The sequence below is a fragment of the Chelonia mydas genome, chromosome 2, assembly GCF_015237465.2.
Source record: "Chelonia mydas isolate rCheMyd1 chromosome 2, rCheMyd1.pri.v2, whole genome shotgun sequence".
In the NCBI taxonomy this organism is placed as follows: domain Eukaryota; kingdom Metazoa; phylum Chordata; order Testudines; family Cheloniidae; genus Chelonia; species Chelonia mydas.
In genome coordinates this window covers 24,241,536-24,261,054 of record NC_057850.1, presented here as the reverse complement: position 1 = coordinate 24,261,054, position 19,519 = coordinate 24,241,536, and the positions used below count along the sequence as shown (strand labels likewise).

General features: G+C 39.7%; 1 protein-coding gene across 4 annotated transcripts in view; it reads left to right on the top strand.

Annotated features, from left to right (window-relative positions):
• COL14A1 (collagen type XIV alpha 1 chain) overlaps nt 1-19,519 on the top strand; it is a 165,626-nt gene that overhangs the window by 89,378 nt on the left and 56,729 nt on the right. For all 4 annotated transcript variants that reach the window (XM_043539141.1, XM_037892070.2, XM_007063395.4 and 1 more), the window contains 9 exons: nt 224-363; nt 1,541-1,664; nt 2,777-2,920; nt 5,989-6,153; nt 8,559-8,597; nt 8,802-8,940; nt 12,936-13,078; nt 15,582-15,691; nt 17,254-17,412. In XM_043539141.1, coding sequence (XP_043395076.1) covers nt 224-363; nt 1,541-1,664; nt 2,777-2,920; nt 5,989-6,153; nt 8,559-8,597; nt 8,802-8,940; nt 12,936-13,078; nt 15,582-15,691; nt 17,254-17,412 — 1,163 coding nt within the window. The remainder of the gene's footprint in view (nt 1-223; nt 364-1,540; nt 1,665-2,776; nt 2,921-5,988; nt 6,154-8,558; nt 8,598-8,801; nt 8,941-12,935; nt 13,079-15,581; nt 15,692-17,253; nt 17,413-19,519) is intronic.

Genomic DNA, 19,519 nt, shown 5'->3' with positions numbered 1-19,519 from the left:
AATGTTTAGCGAAATATTTAAAAACCTTTAAGACCTTAACCCTTGATATGTAATTACATCTGCTAGTGTAGATGCTTCATCCCGTGCAGATCCCTGTTGATTCTGCATGCACTCAGGTGTCCATGCCAGCAGATCCTATTGCCGGACTGAGGCCTTAGTGAGTATTAACAAAGAAGTTACCAGTGACCAAAAAGTAACTTCCAAACTATTTGTTGTTCAACAGTTTGCAAAGCTGCCAAGGCTGACCTGGTGTTCCTAGTGGATGGGTCATGGAGTATTGGAGATGACAATTTCAATAAAATAATTGGATTCCTGTATAGCACTGTTGGAGCTTTGGACAGAATTGGTCCTGATGGAACTCAGGTAACAAACACAAAGAGAGAGAGCATAACCGAACAAGTGTATCTAGTGCCTAGAATCAAACCAATCAAAGTGTGGTTGACATTGTTTCACACTTCTTTTTATAAACTGAGTTCTGGCAGCAGTTCTTTTGCAGTATCTTATTTTATATATTTCATAGGGTGAGATTCACCAGAGAGACAGCACAAAGTGTAAGAATGATTCAAGTCTCTCTTAAGCCCTCACAATGGGATTTAAGTAGTATTTAGGCCTTGTGCTGCTCTTCCACCTGGTGTTTATTTCAAGCCTAGTCCTCTAGAAACAATAGTGTTTTCACTGACATTAAAAATTGTAAGCTTATTTTTCAATTTTCTTGTTTTTATAAATTCATCTGCTCTAGACTAAGCACAAATGTGATATAAAATAAAGCACGATATTTAAAATAATTACTATATTCATATTTTTAAAGTACTTGTACAGGAAACGATGATAAACACTGAATGTGCTCTGTAAGAGCTTTTTATAACCTTTTAAAAAAATACAGCTGTGTATATCACTGTTTTAAATCATGCCATTTTAATTTTGTTGTTGTTTAATATTGAAGTTACAAAAGCACCCAAAATGTGTTAGACACTTTCCAAACATAGAGAAACACTTAGTCCTTGCTTTCTCTTAATTTCTGATTCACATCAGAACAAATTATTTTTACAAACATAGTCCTCAATCCCACAGAAACACATGCTTAATTTAAGGCAGGGCAGGGCTCACGTAGCAACACATTTGGGAGAGAAAATAACTCAAAAATAGGTTCTCATGTTATTTCTAATACTTCCTAAGTTTCGGTCCCAATCTCACAGTTACTCACGTAAAACTATTTCTGAGTGGGAATAACTATACATATATGAGCAACTGTGTATAGGATTTTGCCCTGGGACTGAACAGGGAATGCTTTTGCCAAGGTGGGAATACTTCCTCATCCTGTTTCTACCCAATGAAACCAGAAAGTGATAGACAGCAACCAAAGCTGCAGAGAACAAATTTGAACTTTATGTAGTGAAATTAAAAAAAAAAAAAATTAAAAAAGACTTCAAGTCAAGGAGGGAGCAAAAGTCCAAACAACTCTTATTTTAAATGATCTGGTTCACGTGCCCTTGTTAAACGTAGAACAGTGTTTACTAACTAGCATGTTTTCTGTATACAGGTTGCCATAGCTCAGTTCAGTGATGATCCCAGAACAGAATTTAAACTGAATGTGTACAAAACGAAAGAGACTCTTCTTGAAGCCATTCAGCACATAGCGTACAAAGGAGGAAACACCAAAACAGGTGAGAGCAGTTGCAGGCTGTGAAACAGTTTCTTATGACCGTTTTCTGGACAGAGTTACCTCTCCATTTGCAAAGTGGTTTGTCAGGATAAGGCCATGTGACGTCAGTGCAAGAAGAGTGGAGATGAAGATAGTCGGCAGTGGGGATGAAAGGCGAGACTCTGGAATGCCCCACATCATCATGACCAGAAAGCCCAGGTGATCTCCTGGTTGCGCTACCCACATGATGCACCTCTGCACTTGTGGGCCTTAACCCAGCTATAGGGCTGGGGACCAGTGAAGGGAAAAGGGTCTGTCAAAGACAAATGGCTGTGGGGGCTGGGGAAGGTGGAATGGAAGTAATGTGGATTCATGCTGGCAGGTGGAAAAGTGAGAGACTCCATCCTGGAGAGGGAAGTTGTTCAGGGGTTTGCAGTGCGTTTCAGCAGATCAGTGGAGGAATGGGTGTGATACTAGCTAGAATTGTGTTTAGCCCCTGAGGATAGCTTTCTGAGGAGGAGGAAATTCATCTTGAATACTGGCAGGATTATTTGGGGCCATAGGGTTTATCGTCTCAGACTTCACAGAAATTTAATGAAACTACTTGCACTGCACTGTGACCACAATTACACATTTCCATTTTCCCCAGAAGATTCTGCACTGGCATTTTTGAACTACTTGCATCCTTGTAGGGGAGGACTTGGTGTGTGTTGACTACCATAGGACCCGCCACATCCCAACCAAGTCCATTTAGTATAGAGGATTTGGCCATATCTTTTTAAACCTAAGAAGCCAAAGGTCAAGAGCTGAGAGTTTGAAAATACAAGGTCAAAATTAGGTTCCTAAATCCATATTTATTCATCTATATAAGTGGCCTGATTTTCAAAAGTGCCAAGCACACACCAGCTCTCACTGAAGTCAGAGTTTGCTGCTGGGTGCTCAGCACTTTTCAATATCAGGCTATCTATTTAGGTGTCTAAACATGGCTTTAGAAGCTTGGCGTTAGGTAAATGCTTTTGAAAATCTTGACCTAATAATTTATATGGGGCTTTGTTCTTTTATCAGTATATAAAGCATTAACAGAAAATCTAGGATGAACCAGATTCGTTTCATAGTGAATTTCTTCTGTTTCAGGCAAAGCAATTAAGCATGCACAGGAGGCCTTGTTTACCACTGATTCAGGCATAAGGAGGGGTATCCCTAAAGTTTTGGTGGTAATTACTGATGGACGATCACAGGATGATGTGAACAAAGTCTCCAGAGAGATGCAACTAGATGGTAACACATATATTAAGAAATGTTTGCATTTTCAGTTTTTCCTGCTCCTCCATCTTCATCTTCATAATTACTGTTTAAGCCCAGACACAAGATATGGATAATTCCTGCCCCAGAAGGGTTTACAAATCTAATCCAAGTCAGACGTAAAGCAGACAGCACACACTGGGAAACTCTGAATTCCACTAGGGAATGACTAGCATTTTATATAATTTATTTGTAGTTATTAGTATTATTGGCTCAATTTTTATGCATGTTTTTAAAATCATGCAGACTACTCACATGCTTAAGTACTTTCAGGAGAGGGGCCTACAAGTCCATATTGTCATCCAAGATAGATAAACTCACTTTTAGAAGCATCCGAACTATTTTGTCCTTCCAGACAAGAGCTCTTATGAAGCACCTTTGATGGACTCTTGTGCTGCTTCTAATCTGCTGCTCATCTTCCAATAACTATCTTAAAGTTTTTATACTACCTATCTCAGGGTTTTATATTGGTGCCCATCACCATGGTTTCTGAGCACGATAATTAGATTATGAACGTTATAACTATTGTTGTTTAGTATTTGTACCAAGCCCCAAAGTGTGCTTGGAACAGCACAGAACATTTACACATGGTCCCTGCCCCCAAAAGAACGAAGAAGCTTGGGTTCCAGATGGGCTGGATAACAGAAATAAGTGTTTATAATGGCTGTTGGTTCAATAAGTAGTATGCACGCACTTTTTTTTTTTTTTTTAAATTTGGCATGTACAGGGCTCTGACTAGTCACTGGGTCTTGTAGCCCAAAACAATATGGTCTCTCCATTGAGTTGTCCACTTGCATCATTTGAATGTCAGATATTGACTCATAAGAAATGAATCATGCTATGTTTATTTTTCATGCATTTACACTGAAACCACGGCTGAGCGCAGCATCTCGCTAATAAAACAAGAATTACATAATAACAGAACACTAGTTTTTAAATTTAGAAGCGCAGCAACAAAACTCCCAAATCTCTAACAAAAATAAATAAGACTCTCCAGTTAAACTGAACCAAACTATTTTGAAGAATTGATCAACTAGATACATCGTGTATTGTGCATTGGAGCTCACTAGAGCAGTGGTTCTGAACCCAGGGTATGTGTACCCCAGGGTTTAGGCAGAGGTCTTCCAGGGAGTACATCAACTCACATAGATATTTGCCTGGTTTTACAACAGGCTACATATAATGGACTAGCGAAGTCAGTACAAACTAACATTTCATACAGACAATGACTTGTTCATACTGCTCTATATACTATGCACTGAAATGTACGTACAATATTTATATTCCAATTGATTTTTATAATTGTGTGGTAAAAATGAGAAAGTTGGCAATTTTTCAGTAACATTGTGCTGTGACATTTTTGTATTTTCATGTCTGATTTTGTAAGCAAGTTGTTTAAGTGAGGTGACACTTGGGGTACACAAGACAAATCAGACTCCTGGAAAGGATATAGTAGTCTGGAAACGTTGAGAGCCGCTGCACTAGAGACACAGTGTGGTCTGTTGGATAGGACACTGGAATGGGAGTCAGGAGACCCAAGCTCTGTTGCTAGCTCTGCTTTGTGACCCTGGGCAAATCACTTAATCTCTCTGTGCCTTTGTTCCCCCTGTCTGTGTTGTCTGTTTAGATTGTAAACTGGTTGGAGCACAAACTGTCTCTAACTATATGTATGGACTGTGTCTAGCACAAAGGAGCCCTGATATTGGTTTGGGCCTATTGTAATACAGATAACAAGAATTATTACAGTAAAAGTCTGGTGTATCTGTGAAAGGAACGAGTTTCAGAGGTTGGAATTCTCTGTTAGGAAAGTCCTTCTACTGGCCATGGCATTATGTACAAAAATCCCTACATTCAAAAATAAAACAATGTAAAACTTTAGAGAATACAAGTCCAATCAGACCTCCTACTTCTTGTTCAGTCAATCATTCAAACAAGTTTGTTTACATTTGCAGAAGATAATGCTGCCTGCTTCCTGTTTACAATGGCACTTGAAAATGAGAACAGGCGCTGTTGTAGCTGGCGTGGCAAGATATTCACATGTCAGATGAGCTAACGATTCATATGTCTCTTGAGGCTTCAACCACCATTTCAGAGGAATGTGTCCATGCTGATGATGAGTTTTGCTAGATAAGGATCCAAAGAAGTGCAGACCGACGCATGTTAATTTTCATTATCTGAGTCAGATGCCACCAGCAGAAGGTCGATTTTCTTTTTTGGTGGTTCGGGTTCTGTAGTTTCTGCATCTGAGTGTTACTTTTTTACTCACTGAATTACTGAGTTACTCATTGAATGCATCCGATGAAGTGAGCTGTAGCTCACGAAAGCTTATGCTCAAATAAATTTGTTAGTCTCTAAGGTGCCACAAGTACTCCTTTTCTTTTTACTCTTTTTAAGACTTCTGTAAGCATGCTCCATACCTTGTCTCTCTCAGATTTTGGAAGGCACTTCAGATTCTTAAATCTTGGGTCGAGTGCTGTAGCTATTTTAAGAAATTTCACATTGGTATCTTCTTTGCATTTTGTCAAATTTGCAATGAAAGTGTTCTTAAAACGAACAACATGTGCTGGGTCATCATCCGAGACTGCTATAACATGAAATATATCGTAGAATGTGGGTAAAAAAGAGCAGGAGACATACAATTCTCCCCTAAGGAGTTCAGTCACAAATTTAATTAATGCATTATTTTTTAATGAGCGTCATCAGCATGGAAGCATGTCCTCTGGAATGATGGCCGAAGAACGAAGAGGCAAATGAATCTTTAGCGCATCTGGCACCTAAATATCTTGCGACGCCGGTTACAACAGTGCCATGCGAACACCTGTTCTCACTTTCAGTGACATTGTAATTAAGAAGTGGTCAACATTATCTCCCGTAAATGTAAACAAACTGGTTTTGCTTAGCTATTGGCTGAACAAGAAGTAGGACTGAATTTTTCTACTTTTACATTTAGTCAGGAAAGGAGCCAAAGGACATGGTATGTTTTTGTATTTGATTTCTGCTCTTCGAGTGAACACATTACAAGAATATTTCCTTTTGTTTTATAGGTTTCAGCATTTTTGCTATTGGTGTGGCGGATGCAGATTATTCAGAATTAGTTAACATTGGCAGCAAGCCTAGTGAAAGACATGTCTTCTTTGTGGATGATTTTGATGCCTTCAAGAAGATTGAAGATGAGCTGATCACTTTTGTCTGTGAAACTGCATCAGCAAGTTAGCCATTTTGATTTGTATTTGTGCCTATGCAACATTCAATACCTGCTAAATAAGGAGTTTATTTATTCACTTTTCTATTCCAAAAATTCTATTTCCATTCCATTGAAACATACAGTGAGTTTTCTAATATCTCTATGGCTATCATTGCTACAGTATTATTGTGGTACAAGACTAATCGTGTTCTGGTTGCAGTTATTCAGGGACCTCTGTTATACTGGTGTAAACCCAGAGTAATTCCCCTGACCACAAAGAAGTTGCTCTGAATTTACAGCAGGGTAAATGAGAGCAGAATTTTGGTCTACAATTTTTAAATGACTTTTTATTTTCTACAGACCCTTAACCTATTCTGTGATTAGTGTTGACTAAACAGTCCTTATTTAAACAACATCTGTAAAATGCATTCCTCAGGGCCAAATTCTAGTATGTATATAGCACACAAATTGGAAAAGTTATAGCCCAAAGGGGAAGGGTGGAGCAGGATTTTCCTGCTATAATTCTGGCACCTCTCCAAAGTCATGGAAATGTCATTCTTCTAGACCCTCTATGACTAGAGGAAAGGAGGGACTTTCTGGGCCAGGGCCTAGTGGTCAGAGGGCATGATCCACGTTTCATACACACACACCCTCATTATGTTCCATTATATATATGCCTGGAAAATGGCATGTATGTAGCTGACATGAATATAGAGCTGCAATCTGCCAGAACTGAATACACAAGAATGTTGCTTTCTTTGTATTCCTATGCATCCTTTTTTAAACCCTTACAATCTGCTTCTTGATGGTTGCAGCTTCAACATTATGCATCATTAGTAGGGCCCTACCAATTTCATGGCCATGAAAAATGCATCATGGACCGTGAAATAAGTCCTTTCCCGTGAAATCCGGTGTCCCCTTGTTCCTAGGAGCGCCCCAGAAATGTGGGGGTCCTAGCTCAGGCTGGGCTGGGGAGGAACAGGACGTATCCATCCCCTGCACAACTGCTCTGGGGCGGGGGGAGAGACCAGACCCACATCTGGGTGCCTCCCTCTGCTGCAGGATGCACTGGGACAGGGCAGCAGTCCCAAAGGTTCCTGCAGCTGGAGGAGACTTTTGGGTTTGATCTTCCCTGTGCTGCTGGGAGCGCCCCAGCAATGGGGACTCCTAGCTCCGGCTGGGCTGGGGAGGGACGGGATTTGTCCATTCCCTGCACAGCTGCTCTGGAGGGAGGTGGGGGGAGATCAGACCCACCTCCACCTCTGGGAACCTTCTGTGGCTGCAGGAAGCTCTGCGATTGCTTCCTTCAGAGTCCAGCTCTGAAGGCAGCACAGAAGTGAGGATGTCAATCCCATGACCACCCTACAGCAGGTTTGTAACCCCCCCCCCCACCTCCTCCCCTTTTGGGTCAAGGCCCCCATGACTACAACCATGAAATTTCAGATTTAAACATCTGAAAATGTGAAATTTACCAATTTTAAAATCCTATGGCCGTGAAGTTGACCATAATAGACCATGAATTTGGTAGAGCCCTAATCATTAGACCAGGACTTTGCAAGCTCAGCAATATTATTGATTGGTCATTCAGGCCTACATTTTCAAAAGTGCCCTTTAATTTGGGGTGTTAGCCTGGAACACCTAAAAGTGGTGCCACATGGGATGCTATCAGGCTCTGGGCTCTAGGCTGTCATGCCTGGTGGTTGGAGTAGTGATTTGAATCCAAACAGAGTCAGGACCAGAAAGAGGACAATGCTGAAACCAGGGTTTGGGGACAGGCTGTGGGTCAGAGTCGGGGAAAGATTCCATAGACAACCCAAATCAGAATTATAATCTGAGTCTGGAAGCAGGCTGAATGTCAAAGCTGAGTTGGAATCAGTCCAAAGGTCTGGGGTTAAGAGGCAGGTGCAGGGCTGGAGCAGGTCAGGATCAAGGCTGGAGCACATTCAAATTAGGGCACAGACGAGACTGGAACAAGGCTTGGACAAGGAACAGGGACAGGACTGAGGGTAGTCTGGAAGCCTAGAGAGTCAGTAACACCATGAGACAGCAGAAGGGTTCCTAGCCAAGTGGTGATCTTGTACAAACTTACTTGTGGTTCTGGCAGTAAAGGTGAAATATCTGTGCCCTGGGGTCATCTGACTTGGGCCCTGCCCAGGGATATGCTGCTGCAGCATGCCTGAGTGTTGAGTCACTGCAGGCTCTGCTGGACAGGGGTGAGTCCTAGCTGAGTGAGCAGCCATGGTCTAGCTGTGGGTTTGCCTCACAGATGCCCAGAACTAGATCTGTAGACCTCACTGTTTGCTGAGTCTGCTGCAGACCTTTCCTGGGAGAGATTAGTTTAATTTTCTCTTTATAGGAAGAAATAAAACAGATATATTTTGAAGTATGTACTGCTCTTCTGAGTTTAAATATATTTTTAATTTTTTCCAGCCTGCCCATTGGTATATAAGGATGGCAACAGTTTAGCAGGTACAGTATTGTGATACTAGATTCTGCATTTATGGAATCATTTTCATTTACTGAGATACACACCTGTAGGGAATAAATTACTTACTTTTGTTTATAACAACAGCTGTTAACCGCACAGTGATATGAAGCTCCTTTATGTAGTTCAGTTTGTCCCTTAACATAATGAATTTAAAGTGATACGTTTAGTATTTTTATGCTTTCCAGGATTTAAAATGATGGAAATGTTTGGTTTGGTTGAAAAGGAGTTTTCGACAGTAGAAGGAGTATCTATGGAGCCTGGTACTTTTAATGCTTATCCGTGTTACAGACTGCATAAAGATGCCTTGGTTTCCCAGCCTACCAAGTAAGTATTAATATATGTAAATGGTCCTAGTGCCCCGTGCAAGACGCCACTCATTTTAGACTTAGCATTTCCATGGCGGAAGAACATGGAGACCAACATGTTATTTCAATGTGTGTTATAACGGCGAATAGCAAGAGTGTTTCATGGATACCCACGTCCTGAACTAACTCCACTCCAATTTTTAGCTTCAGACATAAGCTACTTGCAGACAGGTGTCAATATGATGATTATCAATTTTGTGTATGCAAATTTAGGGCCAGATTGTGATAATTTACTCATGTTCACTATTACTTAACTCTATGAATAGTCCCACTGTTTTTCAGTGGGATTTCTCATGGATAGTGCTACCCACTGGGAGGAAGGGTATCAGTCTACCCCATGTTTAAATCCAGGATCTGCCATGCAGTTCAAGAATTAGGACTAGATTCTGTGAAGAGGCACACAGGTAGAGGTAAAGAATAGCCCCTGGAGTACTTATTATCTTACTCCTTCAGAAGAAGGGTGATGGGAGGATCTTCTGACCTTCCCTTAATCCACGAGGACTCTGCTTCTTGTGCTATGTCCATGGCTCCTCTACATCCAGTTCCCCATACAGACACAGTGGACTAACAACATCGCAGCAGAGGAAAGGAATGGATTAGCTTTTATATCTGGGTTCCAATTACTGGATTACACGCTGCAGAAATTAACTAGAAGCATTTATTGGTCTGAAATTAGTACAGAAGAACAATAGTCTTTCCACAGGGAAATAGTTTTAAACTTTTATGTTAGATACCTTCTTGGTGTTTATATGAAATTATCTTGTTTTGCCACAGTTGGGACTATCCTCCTAGAAACTTTCTTATTGATGGCTTTCCCAATGTTTTGTTTGGTGGGGAGGCAGTTTGGTTGGAATCTACAGAGGTTAGCAGTTCATGCTTCTGCCCTCATTTGTTTTCCTTTATTATCTCTTCTGCTTTTCTATATGCTCTTCCCTTACCTCTCTGGCTATCTCAGCAGCACAGCCTTCCTGTTTACTTCACTGTGTTTTCAACCCTTTACACAGTATTGAGATTGTCTTTCTCTGTGTTGTTAAGGACTCCTTACAGGTATGGCTCAGGGATATCTTTTTTTTTTTTTCTCATCTCATCTGATCTCATTGTGACATTGAATATTATGGATATCTCTCCCTTCTCTGAGCACTGTATGAAAAAACTTGATGTCTTCACTGCACTCCCTCTTGGTTTCAGTTCTAGCTCTCCTTTTCCAATTTGGAATGCTGTAAGATTCTGTTTTTCTATCTATCTAGTTCTCCATATATTTTCTCCTTGGGGACCACATTCTTAGCTTCATCCTAGGTCATCACTTTTATTCTGTTCTATTGTACATGCGCCTTCCACTCAGTGTCTGAACCTTTTATTTTTCATTTACCAGCCTGTCTTGACTCTGTCAACTTCCACCAATGCTGTAATTTCTTATGCTGAATACTCTGAAGACCAAAGCTGTCCTCCTGACAAAATGGTCCTTTGTCATAGAATCATAGAATGTCAGGATTGGAAGGGACCTCAGGAGGTCATTTAGTCCAACCCCCTGCTCAAAGCAGGACCAATCCCCAACTAAATCATCCCTGCAGATGATTATCTCTGACTTTACTGTCTCTTATCTCTGACTTTACCGTCACTTTCCTGAACTCAGATTTAAATTTGCTTTCCAAGCCAGAAATCCTGAAGAGACTCTTGGCCCCCAGTGTTTTATATTCTTTATATTCTTCATCTCCAATATATGTAAATCTGCCTGGGGTTTGAGTGCTGAATACACAATAGAAAACATGTTGCTGGTAATGGCTTCAGAGAGTGGTTCTAAGAGCAGGACTTTGCCTAAGAATTGTGCACACACATACACAGAGAGAATGTACTAATGCATCCCATATGTGAACTGTACAGATTATAATGATTACTGAATGCAATTTTTATGCTGTTTTCTTCCAAAAATAAGCATGGTATCCAAAAGCACACAATTTCCAAAGTAGCACTGGGACCAGTGGGAAGTTGGACTTATCAGTAACCTTTCCCCCCACATAAGGCATCTATACATGTTATACAAATCAGACTCATAATTCATATTTCCACTTTAGAGCCAGCTAGTGCATTAATCCTGGACCTCTCATTTTTCTTTTGTCCCTGCTCAAGATTGGTCAAACAGAGCTTAAATAAAAGCTTAGAGTGTAGAATAACAAACCCAAGCTTTAGGAAATGAAATAAAATAACAAACATCTCTTCTATTATGAATGTCCCTGCTCTTCTGAAAAAATTCTGGGAGGCTTTCAAAAGAGCTGAGTGAATAACTGATTTTTTGGTTTGATGGCCAAACTGCAAAAGCCAAAAGAAAATTCATTGTGGGTTAACCAAAACTGATTTTTTGGGGGGGGGGGGGGGATTCTCAATTAAACTAAAAACTCAAAAAGAATAATAATTTTGCATTAAAACTCAAATGACTTTTTTTTTTTTTTACATTTTTGGGCGAGTTTTACCCTTTTTAGTTTTTTTTTTTAATCTAACTAAATTTAGAAATGAAATGTCATTTCAAAACAAGACATCAAAACATTTCCTTTCAAAAATGTCAAAATGAACTATTTCAACTTCTTTGATTTTTTTTTTTTTAGTCAGCTGAAACTATTTGCCAAGTTCTACCCGAATTCATGAATAGTTTTCTTTGAGTGATGAATGCATTTTTTTGGCAAATAAACTACCTACCAAAAAGTATCTGCCTATTTCTAGCTATCAGTAGATTTCAATTTTATATGTAAAGTCCATTTTGACTGGCCTGTTTAAAATTTTGGCTTCTATATTTATAAAATACATTCTAAATATAATTATAAAAGTTCCCAAAATAGTCTCTGTCACAAGTTAGTTGCTTATCTACCAATGGTTTAAAGGACATTGAACTAGAAAGGAAAGGTCCATTATAATGGGTCTTCCAACTCATTTATGTTTTCATCACATACTAAATTTAAGGTTTCAGAGTAGCAGCCGTGTTAGTCTGTATCCGCAAAAAAAACCAAACCAGGAGTACTTGTGGCACCTTAGAGACTAACAAATTTATTAGAGCATAAGCTTTCGTGGGCTACAGCCCACTTCATCGGATGCATTGAATGGAACATATAGTGAGAAGATATATATATATATATACAGAGAAGGTGGAATTTGCCATACAAACTGTAAGAGGCTAATTAATTAAGATGAGCTATTATCAGCAGGAGAAAAACAACTTTTGTAGTGATAATCAAGATGGCCTATTTAGACAGTTGACAAGAAGGTGTGAGGATACTTAATATGGGGAAATAGATTCAATATGTGTAATGACCCAGCCACTCCCAGTCTCTATTCAAACCCAAGTTAATGATATCTAGTTTGCATATGAATTCAAGCTCAGCAGTTTCTCATTGGTGTCTGTTTTTGAAGTTTTCTGTTGCAGAATTGCCACCCTTAAGTATTTTACTGAGTGGCCAGAGAGGTTGAAGTGTTCTCCTACCGGTTTTTGAATGTTATGATTCCCGATGTCAGACTTGTGTCCATTTATTTAAGAGTATCATTTATTTAAGAGTATCAAAAATCTCACAAATGGATGCATTTAAAAAATGTAGCTTTTAATATAATTCATGGCTTGATCATAAGCACCTTCAACTCCCATTGAACTCAGGATTAGGCCCTCAGTTTCTAAAATGAAACTCTTTTTTAGTTGCAGTTTTTAATCTCTGTTCTACTTTGTTATTTTAATTATCACTTCAAAAATGTAAAGCACCATCAAGTTTATAATTAAAATATTTGGAAAAATCCCCAGGTTAGCATTGTTCTAACTTATATCATGGTTGAGTAGATTCTACTAAGTGTAATGATGCCTGTCTCATATGGCTGCATGATCTTGATTTCAAAAGACAAGTCCAAAGTAATAAAGAATGCTTTTAAATCAGCTTTACTGTGATTACTTCAGTTCACAGAATATTCTTTTTGTTACAGATACTTGCACCCAGAGGGGCTGCCTTCCGACTACACCATTACTTTTCTATTCCGTATACTCCCTGACACACCCCAGGAGCCATTTGCTCTGTGGGAGATTTTAAATGAAAAATATGAGCCACTTGTTGGAGTTATTTTGGACAGTAGGTATTTTATATCTTATGGCATGCTTTTTTGTCCCCTTGGGACGTGTGATTAAAAATAATGCTGAAACTAGGCATTGATGATGGTTTAAATAAAGAATGTATTAATAAAATAATTATCAACATATTGAAGCTGTGGGTCTCCAATGGATTTTCTATAGATAGAATCATATATTAATCTGAACTGGAGTCAGTTGTTCAGATTTGGATTTTAGTTACTGGTGAAAATCTGGAGTAACTGTGAATTTACACGGGTGAAACTAAAATTTGAATCCTCCCCAGTTACTTTGAAAACTCACATTGATTTCAGTTGGCACTGGATCAGGGATGTAATAGAATTACTTTTTGATGTATACCAGTGAGATCAGGATATTTCTCAAGGCAATGTTCCCTAGTGGATAGAGCACTGGACTGGGACTCGGAAAACCATAGAACTATTCTGGCTCTGCCACTGGCCTTCTGAGTGACCTTGGGAAAGTCACATTACATCTCTGTGTCTCAGGTTCCCCATCTGTAAAACTGGGATAATGATGTAAAGTGCTTAGAGATCTACTGATGGAAAGAACTAGGCGTTATTATTATTTAATTATTTATATTACTCCCATCACCAGAGTATAGGGGCACATCCCAAATATTTGAAAATGAAAATATCAGGAACATTCTTTCTTAGAAAATATAAGGCCCACATTTTTACAGATATTTAGACATTGCTGGGCTCAGAATTGCAATGCCTAGCTGATTTAGGAGCCTGTCTGATTTTCAAAGGGATTTAGGCACTTAGGACATTTAAGCTCTATAAATCACTTTTGAAAATCAGACTTAGTCCCCTAAATCAGATAGGCAGTGCAACACTGGGCATTGCAGTGCCTAAATACCTTTAAAAATCTGGGCTCAGGTGACTTTCCCAAGATTACATAGGAAATCTGCGGTGGAGCAGGGAATTGAAGCCAGGTCTCTTAGGGGATATCTATATTGCAATTAGACACCCATGGTTGGCCTGTGCCAGCTGACTTGGGCTCATGGGGCTCAGGCTAAGGGGCTGTTTAATTACTGTGTAGATGTTTGGGTTTGGGCTGCAGCCCAAGCTCTGGGACCCTCCCACCTCTCAAGGTCCTACACCCCAGGCTCCAACAGTATAGACATACCTTACAGGTCTAACCAATATGTTGCCAAGTGCCACAATTGACAGTCAGATACAGCATGAATGTATGAAAGTTAGAAACCTTGTATGATGATTCTGAAAGACACTGTAGCATTCCTCGTTGTGTGTGCTGATCTCATGTCCGTGGTTAAGATTGTAGTCAAGAAGTAACCCAGTTCTTGCTATAAACTCTATAAACACTATAGACTCTAGCTATAAACCCAACTCTAGCTATAGATACAAAACAAGAATGCTTTCATGACTTCATAGAAACACCTGGTGCCTTCTAGTAGAGGCTAGCAGAATGTGATAAGCTTTTAGTGCTTTTTGCAAATCAATTCAAAACATCTTCTGTGATAGACTAGGCTGAAATCAGTGAGGATATTGAATATCATCTGGTCACAGAGCTCTGCTTGCACCTTTCATCTGGGTTACATCTATGGGACAGTTGGAATGGGGTTTTCAAAGGACCCTAACAGAATTTCAGTGAGAGTTGGGCACCTAACTAGAGTTAACTGGAGAAACTTTGACAGAACTATATTTCATCATAATATGCAATTCCATCCAAATCCAAACTCTTGGCAAAATTAGGTCAGTTTTGTCTGAGTTTTGTTTTGGAAGAAAAGCAAGAAAAAAAGTTCTGACAATGTCAAAACATACCGTTTTAACGTTTTCAGAATGAAACATTTTGATTTTTCATTTTGAAACCATATTTCTTTTTTTTGCATTATGTTATAGTATATTATTATATATAATGTATATATAACATTTAAAAAATCACAATTGAAAATTGAAAATTTTGATCAACCTGAGGCCATTTTTTTTTTTTACATTTCTTTTATGGGGAATTTCAAAATTTTCAGTTTACGTTGCAATTGGGAACAAAGTCAGATTTCTAAATCTTTTTCGTAAAACAAAATTCTCATCCTCTGCACAGCTCTACACCTAACTCTTGTATGTTCTTTTGAAAATCCAAGTCTTGGAGAAGACTTATTCCAGGGGTATAATTCTGTAGCTGCTTCCAGTGAAGAATTCCAACTGACTCCAGTGGCTACATAACGGTGTAGCTGCAAATATGCTGTATCAGAGGCACTATACATTGTAGCGATAAAGCATTGATTTAGAAAGTACTAATAACACAGCTTTTCCTTTCCTTAACCAGAATAAATAGCTGCATGATTTTCAGTTTGCGGAACATAAAATACAAATGATAACTCTGTAGACTGTAAGGTTTTTAGGGCAGGGACTGTCTTGAAAGTTTTGTCGTCTGTTACTAAGAACAGTGTTGGCTCTTACAAATAATGATGCACCTGTTTTTTCCTCTCACATTGAGATTTTCTCTCTCTCTCTCTCGTTATACAGATGATGGTAAAACTCTGATTTTCTTTAATTATGACTACAAAGGGGATTTTCAAACTGTTACTTTTGAAGGCCCTGAAATAAAGAAAATATTCTACGGAAGTTTCCATAAGGTTAGTTATACTAACAGAAAAATGCATTTTAAGCATACAGAACAAAGGTTTTGGAGTTCCCTTTTTCACATTTTGAGGATTTCTTGTATACATTCCCCTTTTGTCAATGATTTCTTGTATTTTACAACTTACAGGTCATCTACCAAACTCTGTTAAGAGAACAATTTGGCAATAATAGGTTCATGTATGTAAAGGATTTGTTTTATTGGTGTTGCTGGTAATATCAACCATGGTCTCATTCTTAATTATTATGTATTCACTTCTGTTTCTACCTATCTTTTAAAATTGGTCAAATTCAGTGTTTTAGAATCGGTCGAAAAGTGATTTAGACAATAAATGGCTTTTCATTTGAAAACTGGAAAGTTTCACTGAAAAAGGAAAAATGCAGTTTTTAAAATTTTCTGCAAAAAATAATTGGCCGTTTTTGACCAATTCTATATGTATAGTAGAGATGCACAAGGATGATCCTTTCATAGTCATTAAAGATCTCATGGCACTTCCATAAGAATAGTGGTAGTAGCCTTGGTGTTCTGGCTAAGTTCTAATAGTTACCGTGTTCCTAAAAGTCTGTAAATGAAGACACACATGACATATTAAGATGGGGTTGTACTGCACATAGGAGTAAATAAATCCCTTTAATTATTCACTTTTATTCGTGGGGCTCAAATCTTTCATTAGGAAAAAAGCACGTATATCTCGGCTGATTCCCCTGGCCTAGTTATGTTTGAAAGGCACAAGCATGGGTGCCTTGCAATCATTTTGTGCCAGCTAGGCCTGAGCAAAGTGGCTACAAAGTTATTGTGTGGCTACTTCCCCTCTCTCCCAGGTGATACTCCCAGCACAGAGAGTCTTCCCCACGGCTCTGCCAGCTTTGCACACCTCTTCCCCCAAAAAGCTCCTGGCACAGATGATGCCTCGAGGTGGGCTGTGTGTGTGCAAGGTGCAGGATGGGTTGTGACTGCAGCAATCCTGTGTGCTGGGTACTGCCCAGCTGTCTCAAGGCCCGTTAACGTTGGACAGCAAGGTGAAAGATAACGCAGCTCTCGAGGCAGCGTGGGGAGGCTTGTGCTGCTACTCCCTGTGCTTTCCTGTTCCGTGACTCAATAGGGGATTTTGATCTTGTAATGTAAAACTTTCACACTGATTTTATTTGACAATTTTGTCCAAATTTAGTAAATTTTACTACTATTTTTGGTAGAGTCCATTTGTCTTTTGTAAATCTGCAAAACATTTTGGGTGAAAGACAGTCCTGTGCGACAGGCTCAGAAAAGGCCTGCACACCACTAAGTAGCACAAAAATCAAGGGCTCAGTGGGACTTAGATGGCGAATAATCCTTGTATTGGCCCTTTGCACAGGGGTGAGAAGATGGCCACCTGCTCACAGAGATTCCATAGGCAGAAAAAGAGGCTTAATTCATTGAATGGATTATCTGCTATGCATTATTTGCTCAGCTCCACTAGCTAACATAACATCAACTCATTTTAAAAATGCTCACTGTGTCTGGTAACCCATATTCCTTAGTCTCCTCTCTGTGTATTTGAATATCTTTACTTTTGCCTAGTTACATGTTGTTATCAGCAAGACTACAGCCAAAATTATTGTTGACTGCAAGCAAGTGAGTGAGAAGACAATTAATGCAGCAGGGAATATTACTTCTGATGGGATAGAAGTGCTAGGAAGAATGGTCAGATCCCGAGGACAAAGGGACAACTCTGCACCAGTAAGTGAAACAAAGGCCATTTTTAAACCATAATAGAATTCTTAAAGTTGAGCATGCAATATCCACAAATTTGTGGTTTTAGCGGAAACAGGATGAGCTGAACTAGGACACAACAGAGTTACAATGTTATAGAAATTCTGTGAAAACCTGTTATAAACTTCAATCTAGGCAAAACCATTTTGATTAATGATCTCCACAACTAGATTTTTCGCTCACACACACATTTAGAAGTGAGTCCCCCTGTGGAAGGTACTGTACAGGAAGGGATGGTTGTTGCCCGAAATAACCCTCATTACACAAGTTAACAATATGCATAACTTGTGGGTCCCAAATCATTTAAACAAGATTATCAGTGATCATTCTGAACTTCCCTGTGTGTATAATCCCCCGTGGTCCTTTAACATTTGCCTGGCCTTAGGCTTGCTTCCCACTAATTTTATATAAATGCTTTGGTTTTACACAGACTGTCTCCGTGGGCGCCTTTCCCAGCATTCCTAGCTCCTTTAAAAATAGTAAACATTCAAGTACTTAAAAATATAAATGAACTTCCAGAATCTGAAGAAGTAGATTGGGTCCTTCCCTCCACTCACTTCCCCTTCTCCTTAGAATCATAGAATATCAGGGTTGGAAGGGACCTCAGGAGGTCATCTAGTCCAATCCCCTGCTCAAAGCAGGACCAATGCCCAGCTAAATCATCCCTTGTGGTGCCTGCCCCCACGCAGAGCTGAGCGGCTACCAGAGCCTTGAGCAATCTCCCATTGTCTCTGCTGCTGTCCATGGGGAAGGAATGGGTCCCTGCCGATGTCAGGTGCACGAGTACAGGCATTCCTTTGCTCTCTGATGTCACGTAGGCAGGACTGTGAAGGTGCTTCTGGAGATTACCTGTCACAAGACCCCCTGCTCAGGGATCTTGCTTTCCCAAACACAGTAATCAATCTCCTTATCCCACAAAACAGCTCAGAGTCCAGACTGTTGACATCGTCAGGGTTTCTGAGGCAGTAAAGATTCCTGCACCCAGCCACTACCACTCTGGAGTCATTGTAACCGAGGTTTGGGAAGGTGCAATTGGAGTCTGCAGGATCTCAGGGTTGCAGGGATGGTTCTGCCCCCTGGAGGTGTTACTGCTTCATCTCTCAGCCCATGTGGCTGGGCAGGAGGGGTCCATTTGGGGCTTAGTGCTCTGAGGCGGAGGGGGTGGGTAGTTCCACTCCATGCTGGCATAAAATTGTGACATTCTCAAATCAGACACAAGTATAGAATCAAAATTTCCATCTACTAAGAACAGAACAAGTTCTACAAGGCATTTTAATCCAAAGGCAGGCAGGTCTGACTTTTAGCTAGCTTCCCGGTTCTGGACCTGATCCTCAGCTGGTGTAAATCAGCATAGCTGCCTTGATGCCAATGGAACTCCACTGATTTACGCTGGCTGAGGATCTGGCCCTCTGTGTCTGACTCCCACTAGGTCTTGCTCCATGCCAACCTTAGCATATATGCAGAGTCCTTGGATGTTTTCAATTAATAAGTATTGATACTAATACTTCTTCATTAAGGGTAACAGTAGGGATCAGAAGCTGAATGTTCTTGATAGTTAGGTTCTCATCCCAATTTAAACTGAGCATATGTTTACATATATTTTTAATCTGCTTTTCTCCATTGCAAATTATTTTTTTTAAATGACCTGGGGAGGGAGTCATTTTTAAATAATTGATTTATATCTAAATTTTATCCATATCTGTCCAAATCTTCTGAAATGGACATTCCCTTTGGGTGAGGTCCTGGCCCTTTTGAATCAATATGAGTTTTACTATTGGCTTCAGTGGTGCCAGGATTTCACCATTTGTCTTCTACGGTTGGATTTAGTTGTTGGAGGGGAAAGTTTGTGGGACATGGAAGTATATCAACTTATCAGCTGTATAATCAACTCAGTGCATTCTCTTTGAACTGTCTTGACCTTGAACCCAAGGCTTGGTTTGAATGGGACTGAGGTTCATATTTAAAATTTATCACTTCTGATTGTATTTAAAAACTCAGTCCAGTCAAAAATATATTTACCCAAAGAGTAGATTTCTGTGGGGGAAAAAAGAGTCTTTAGGCTTCAGGCTTATGG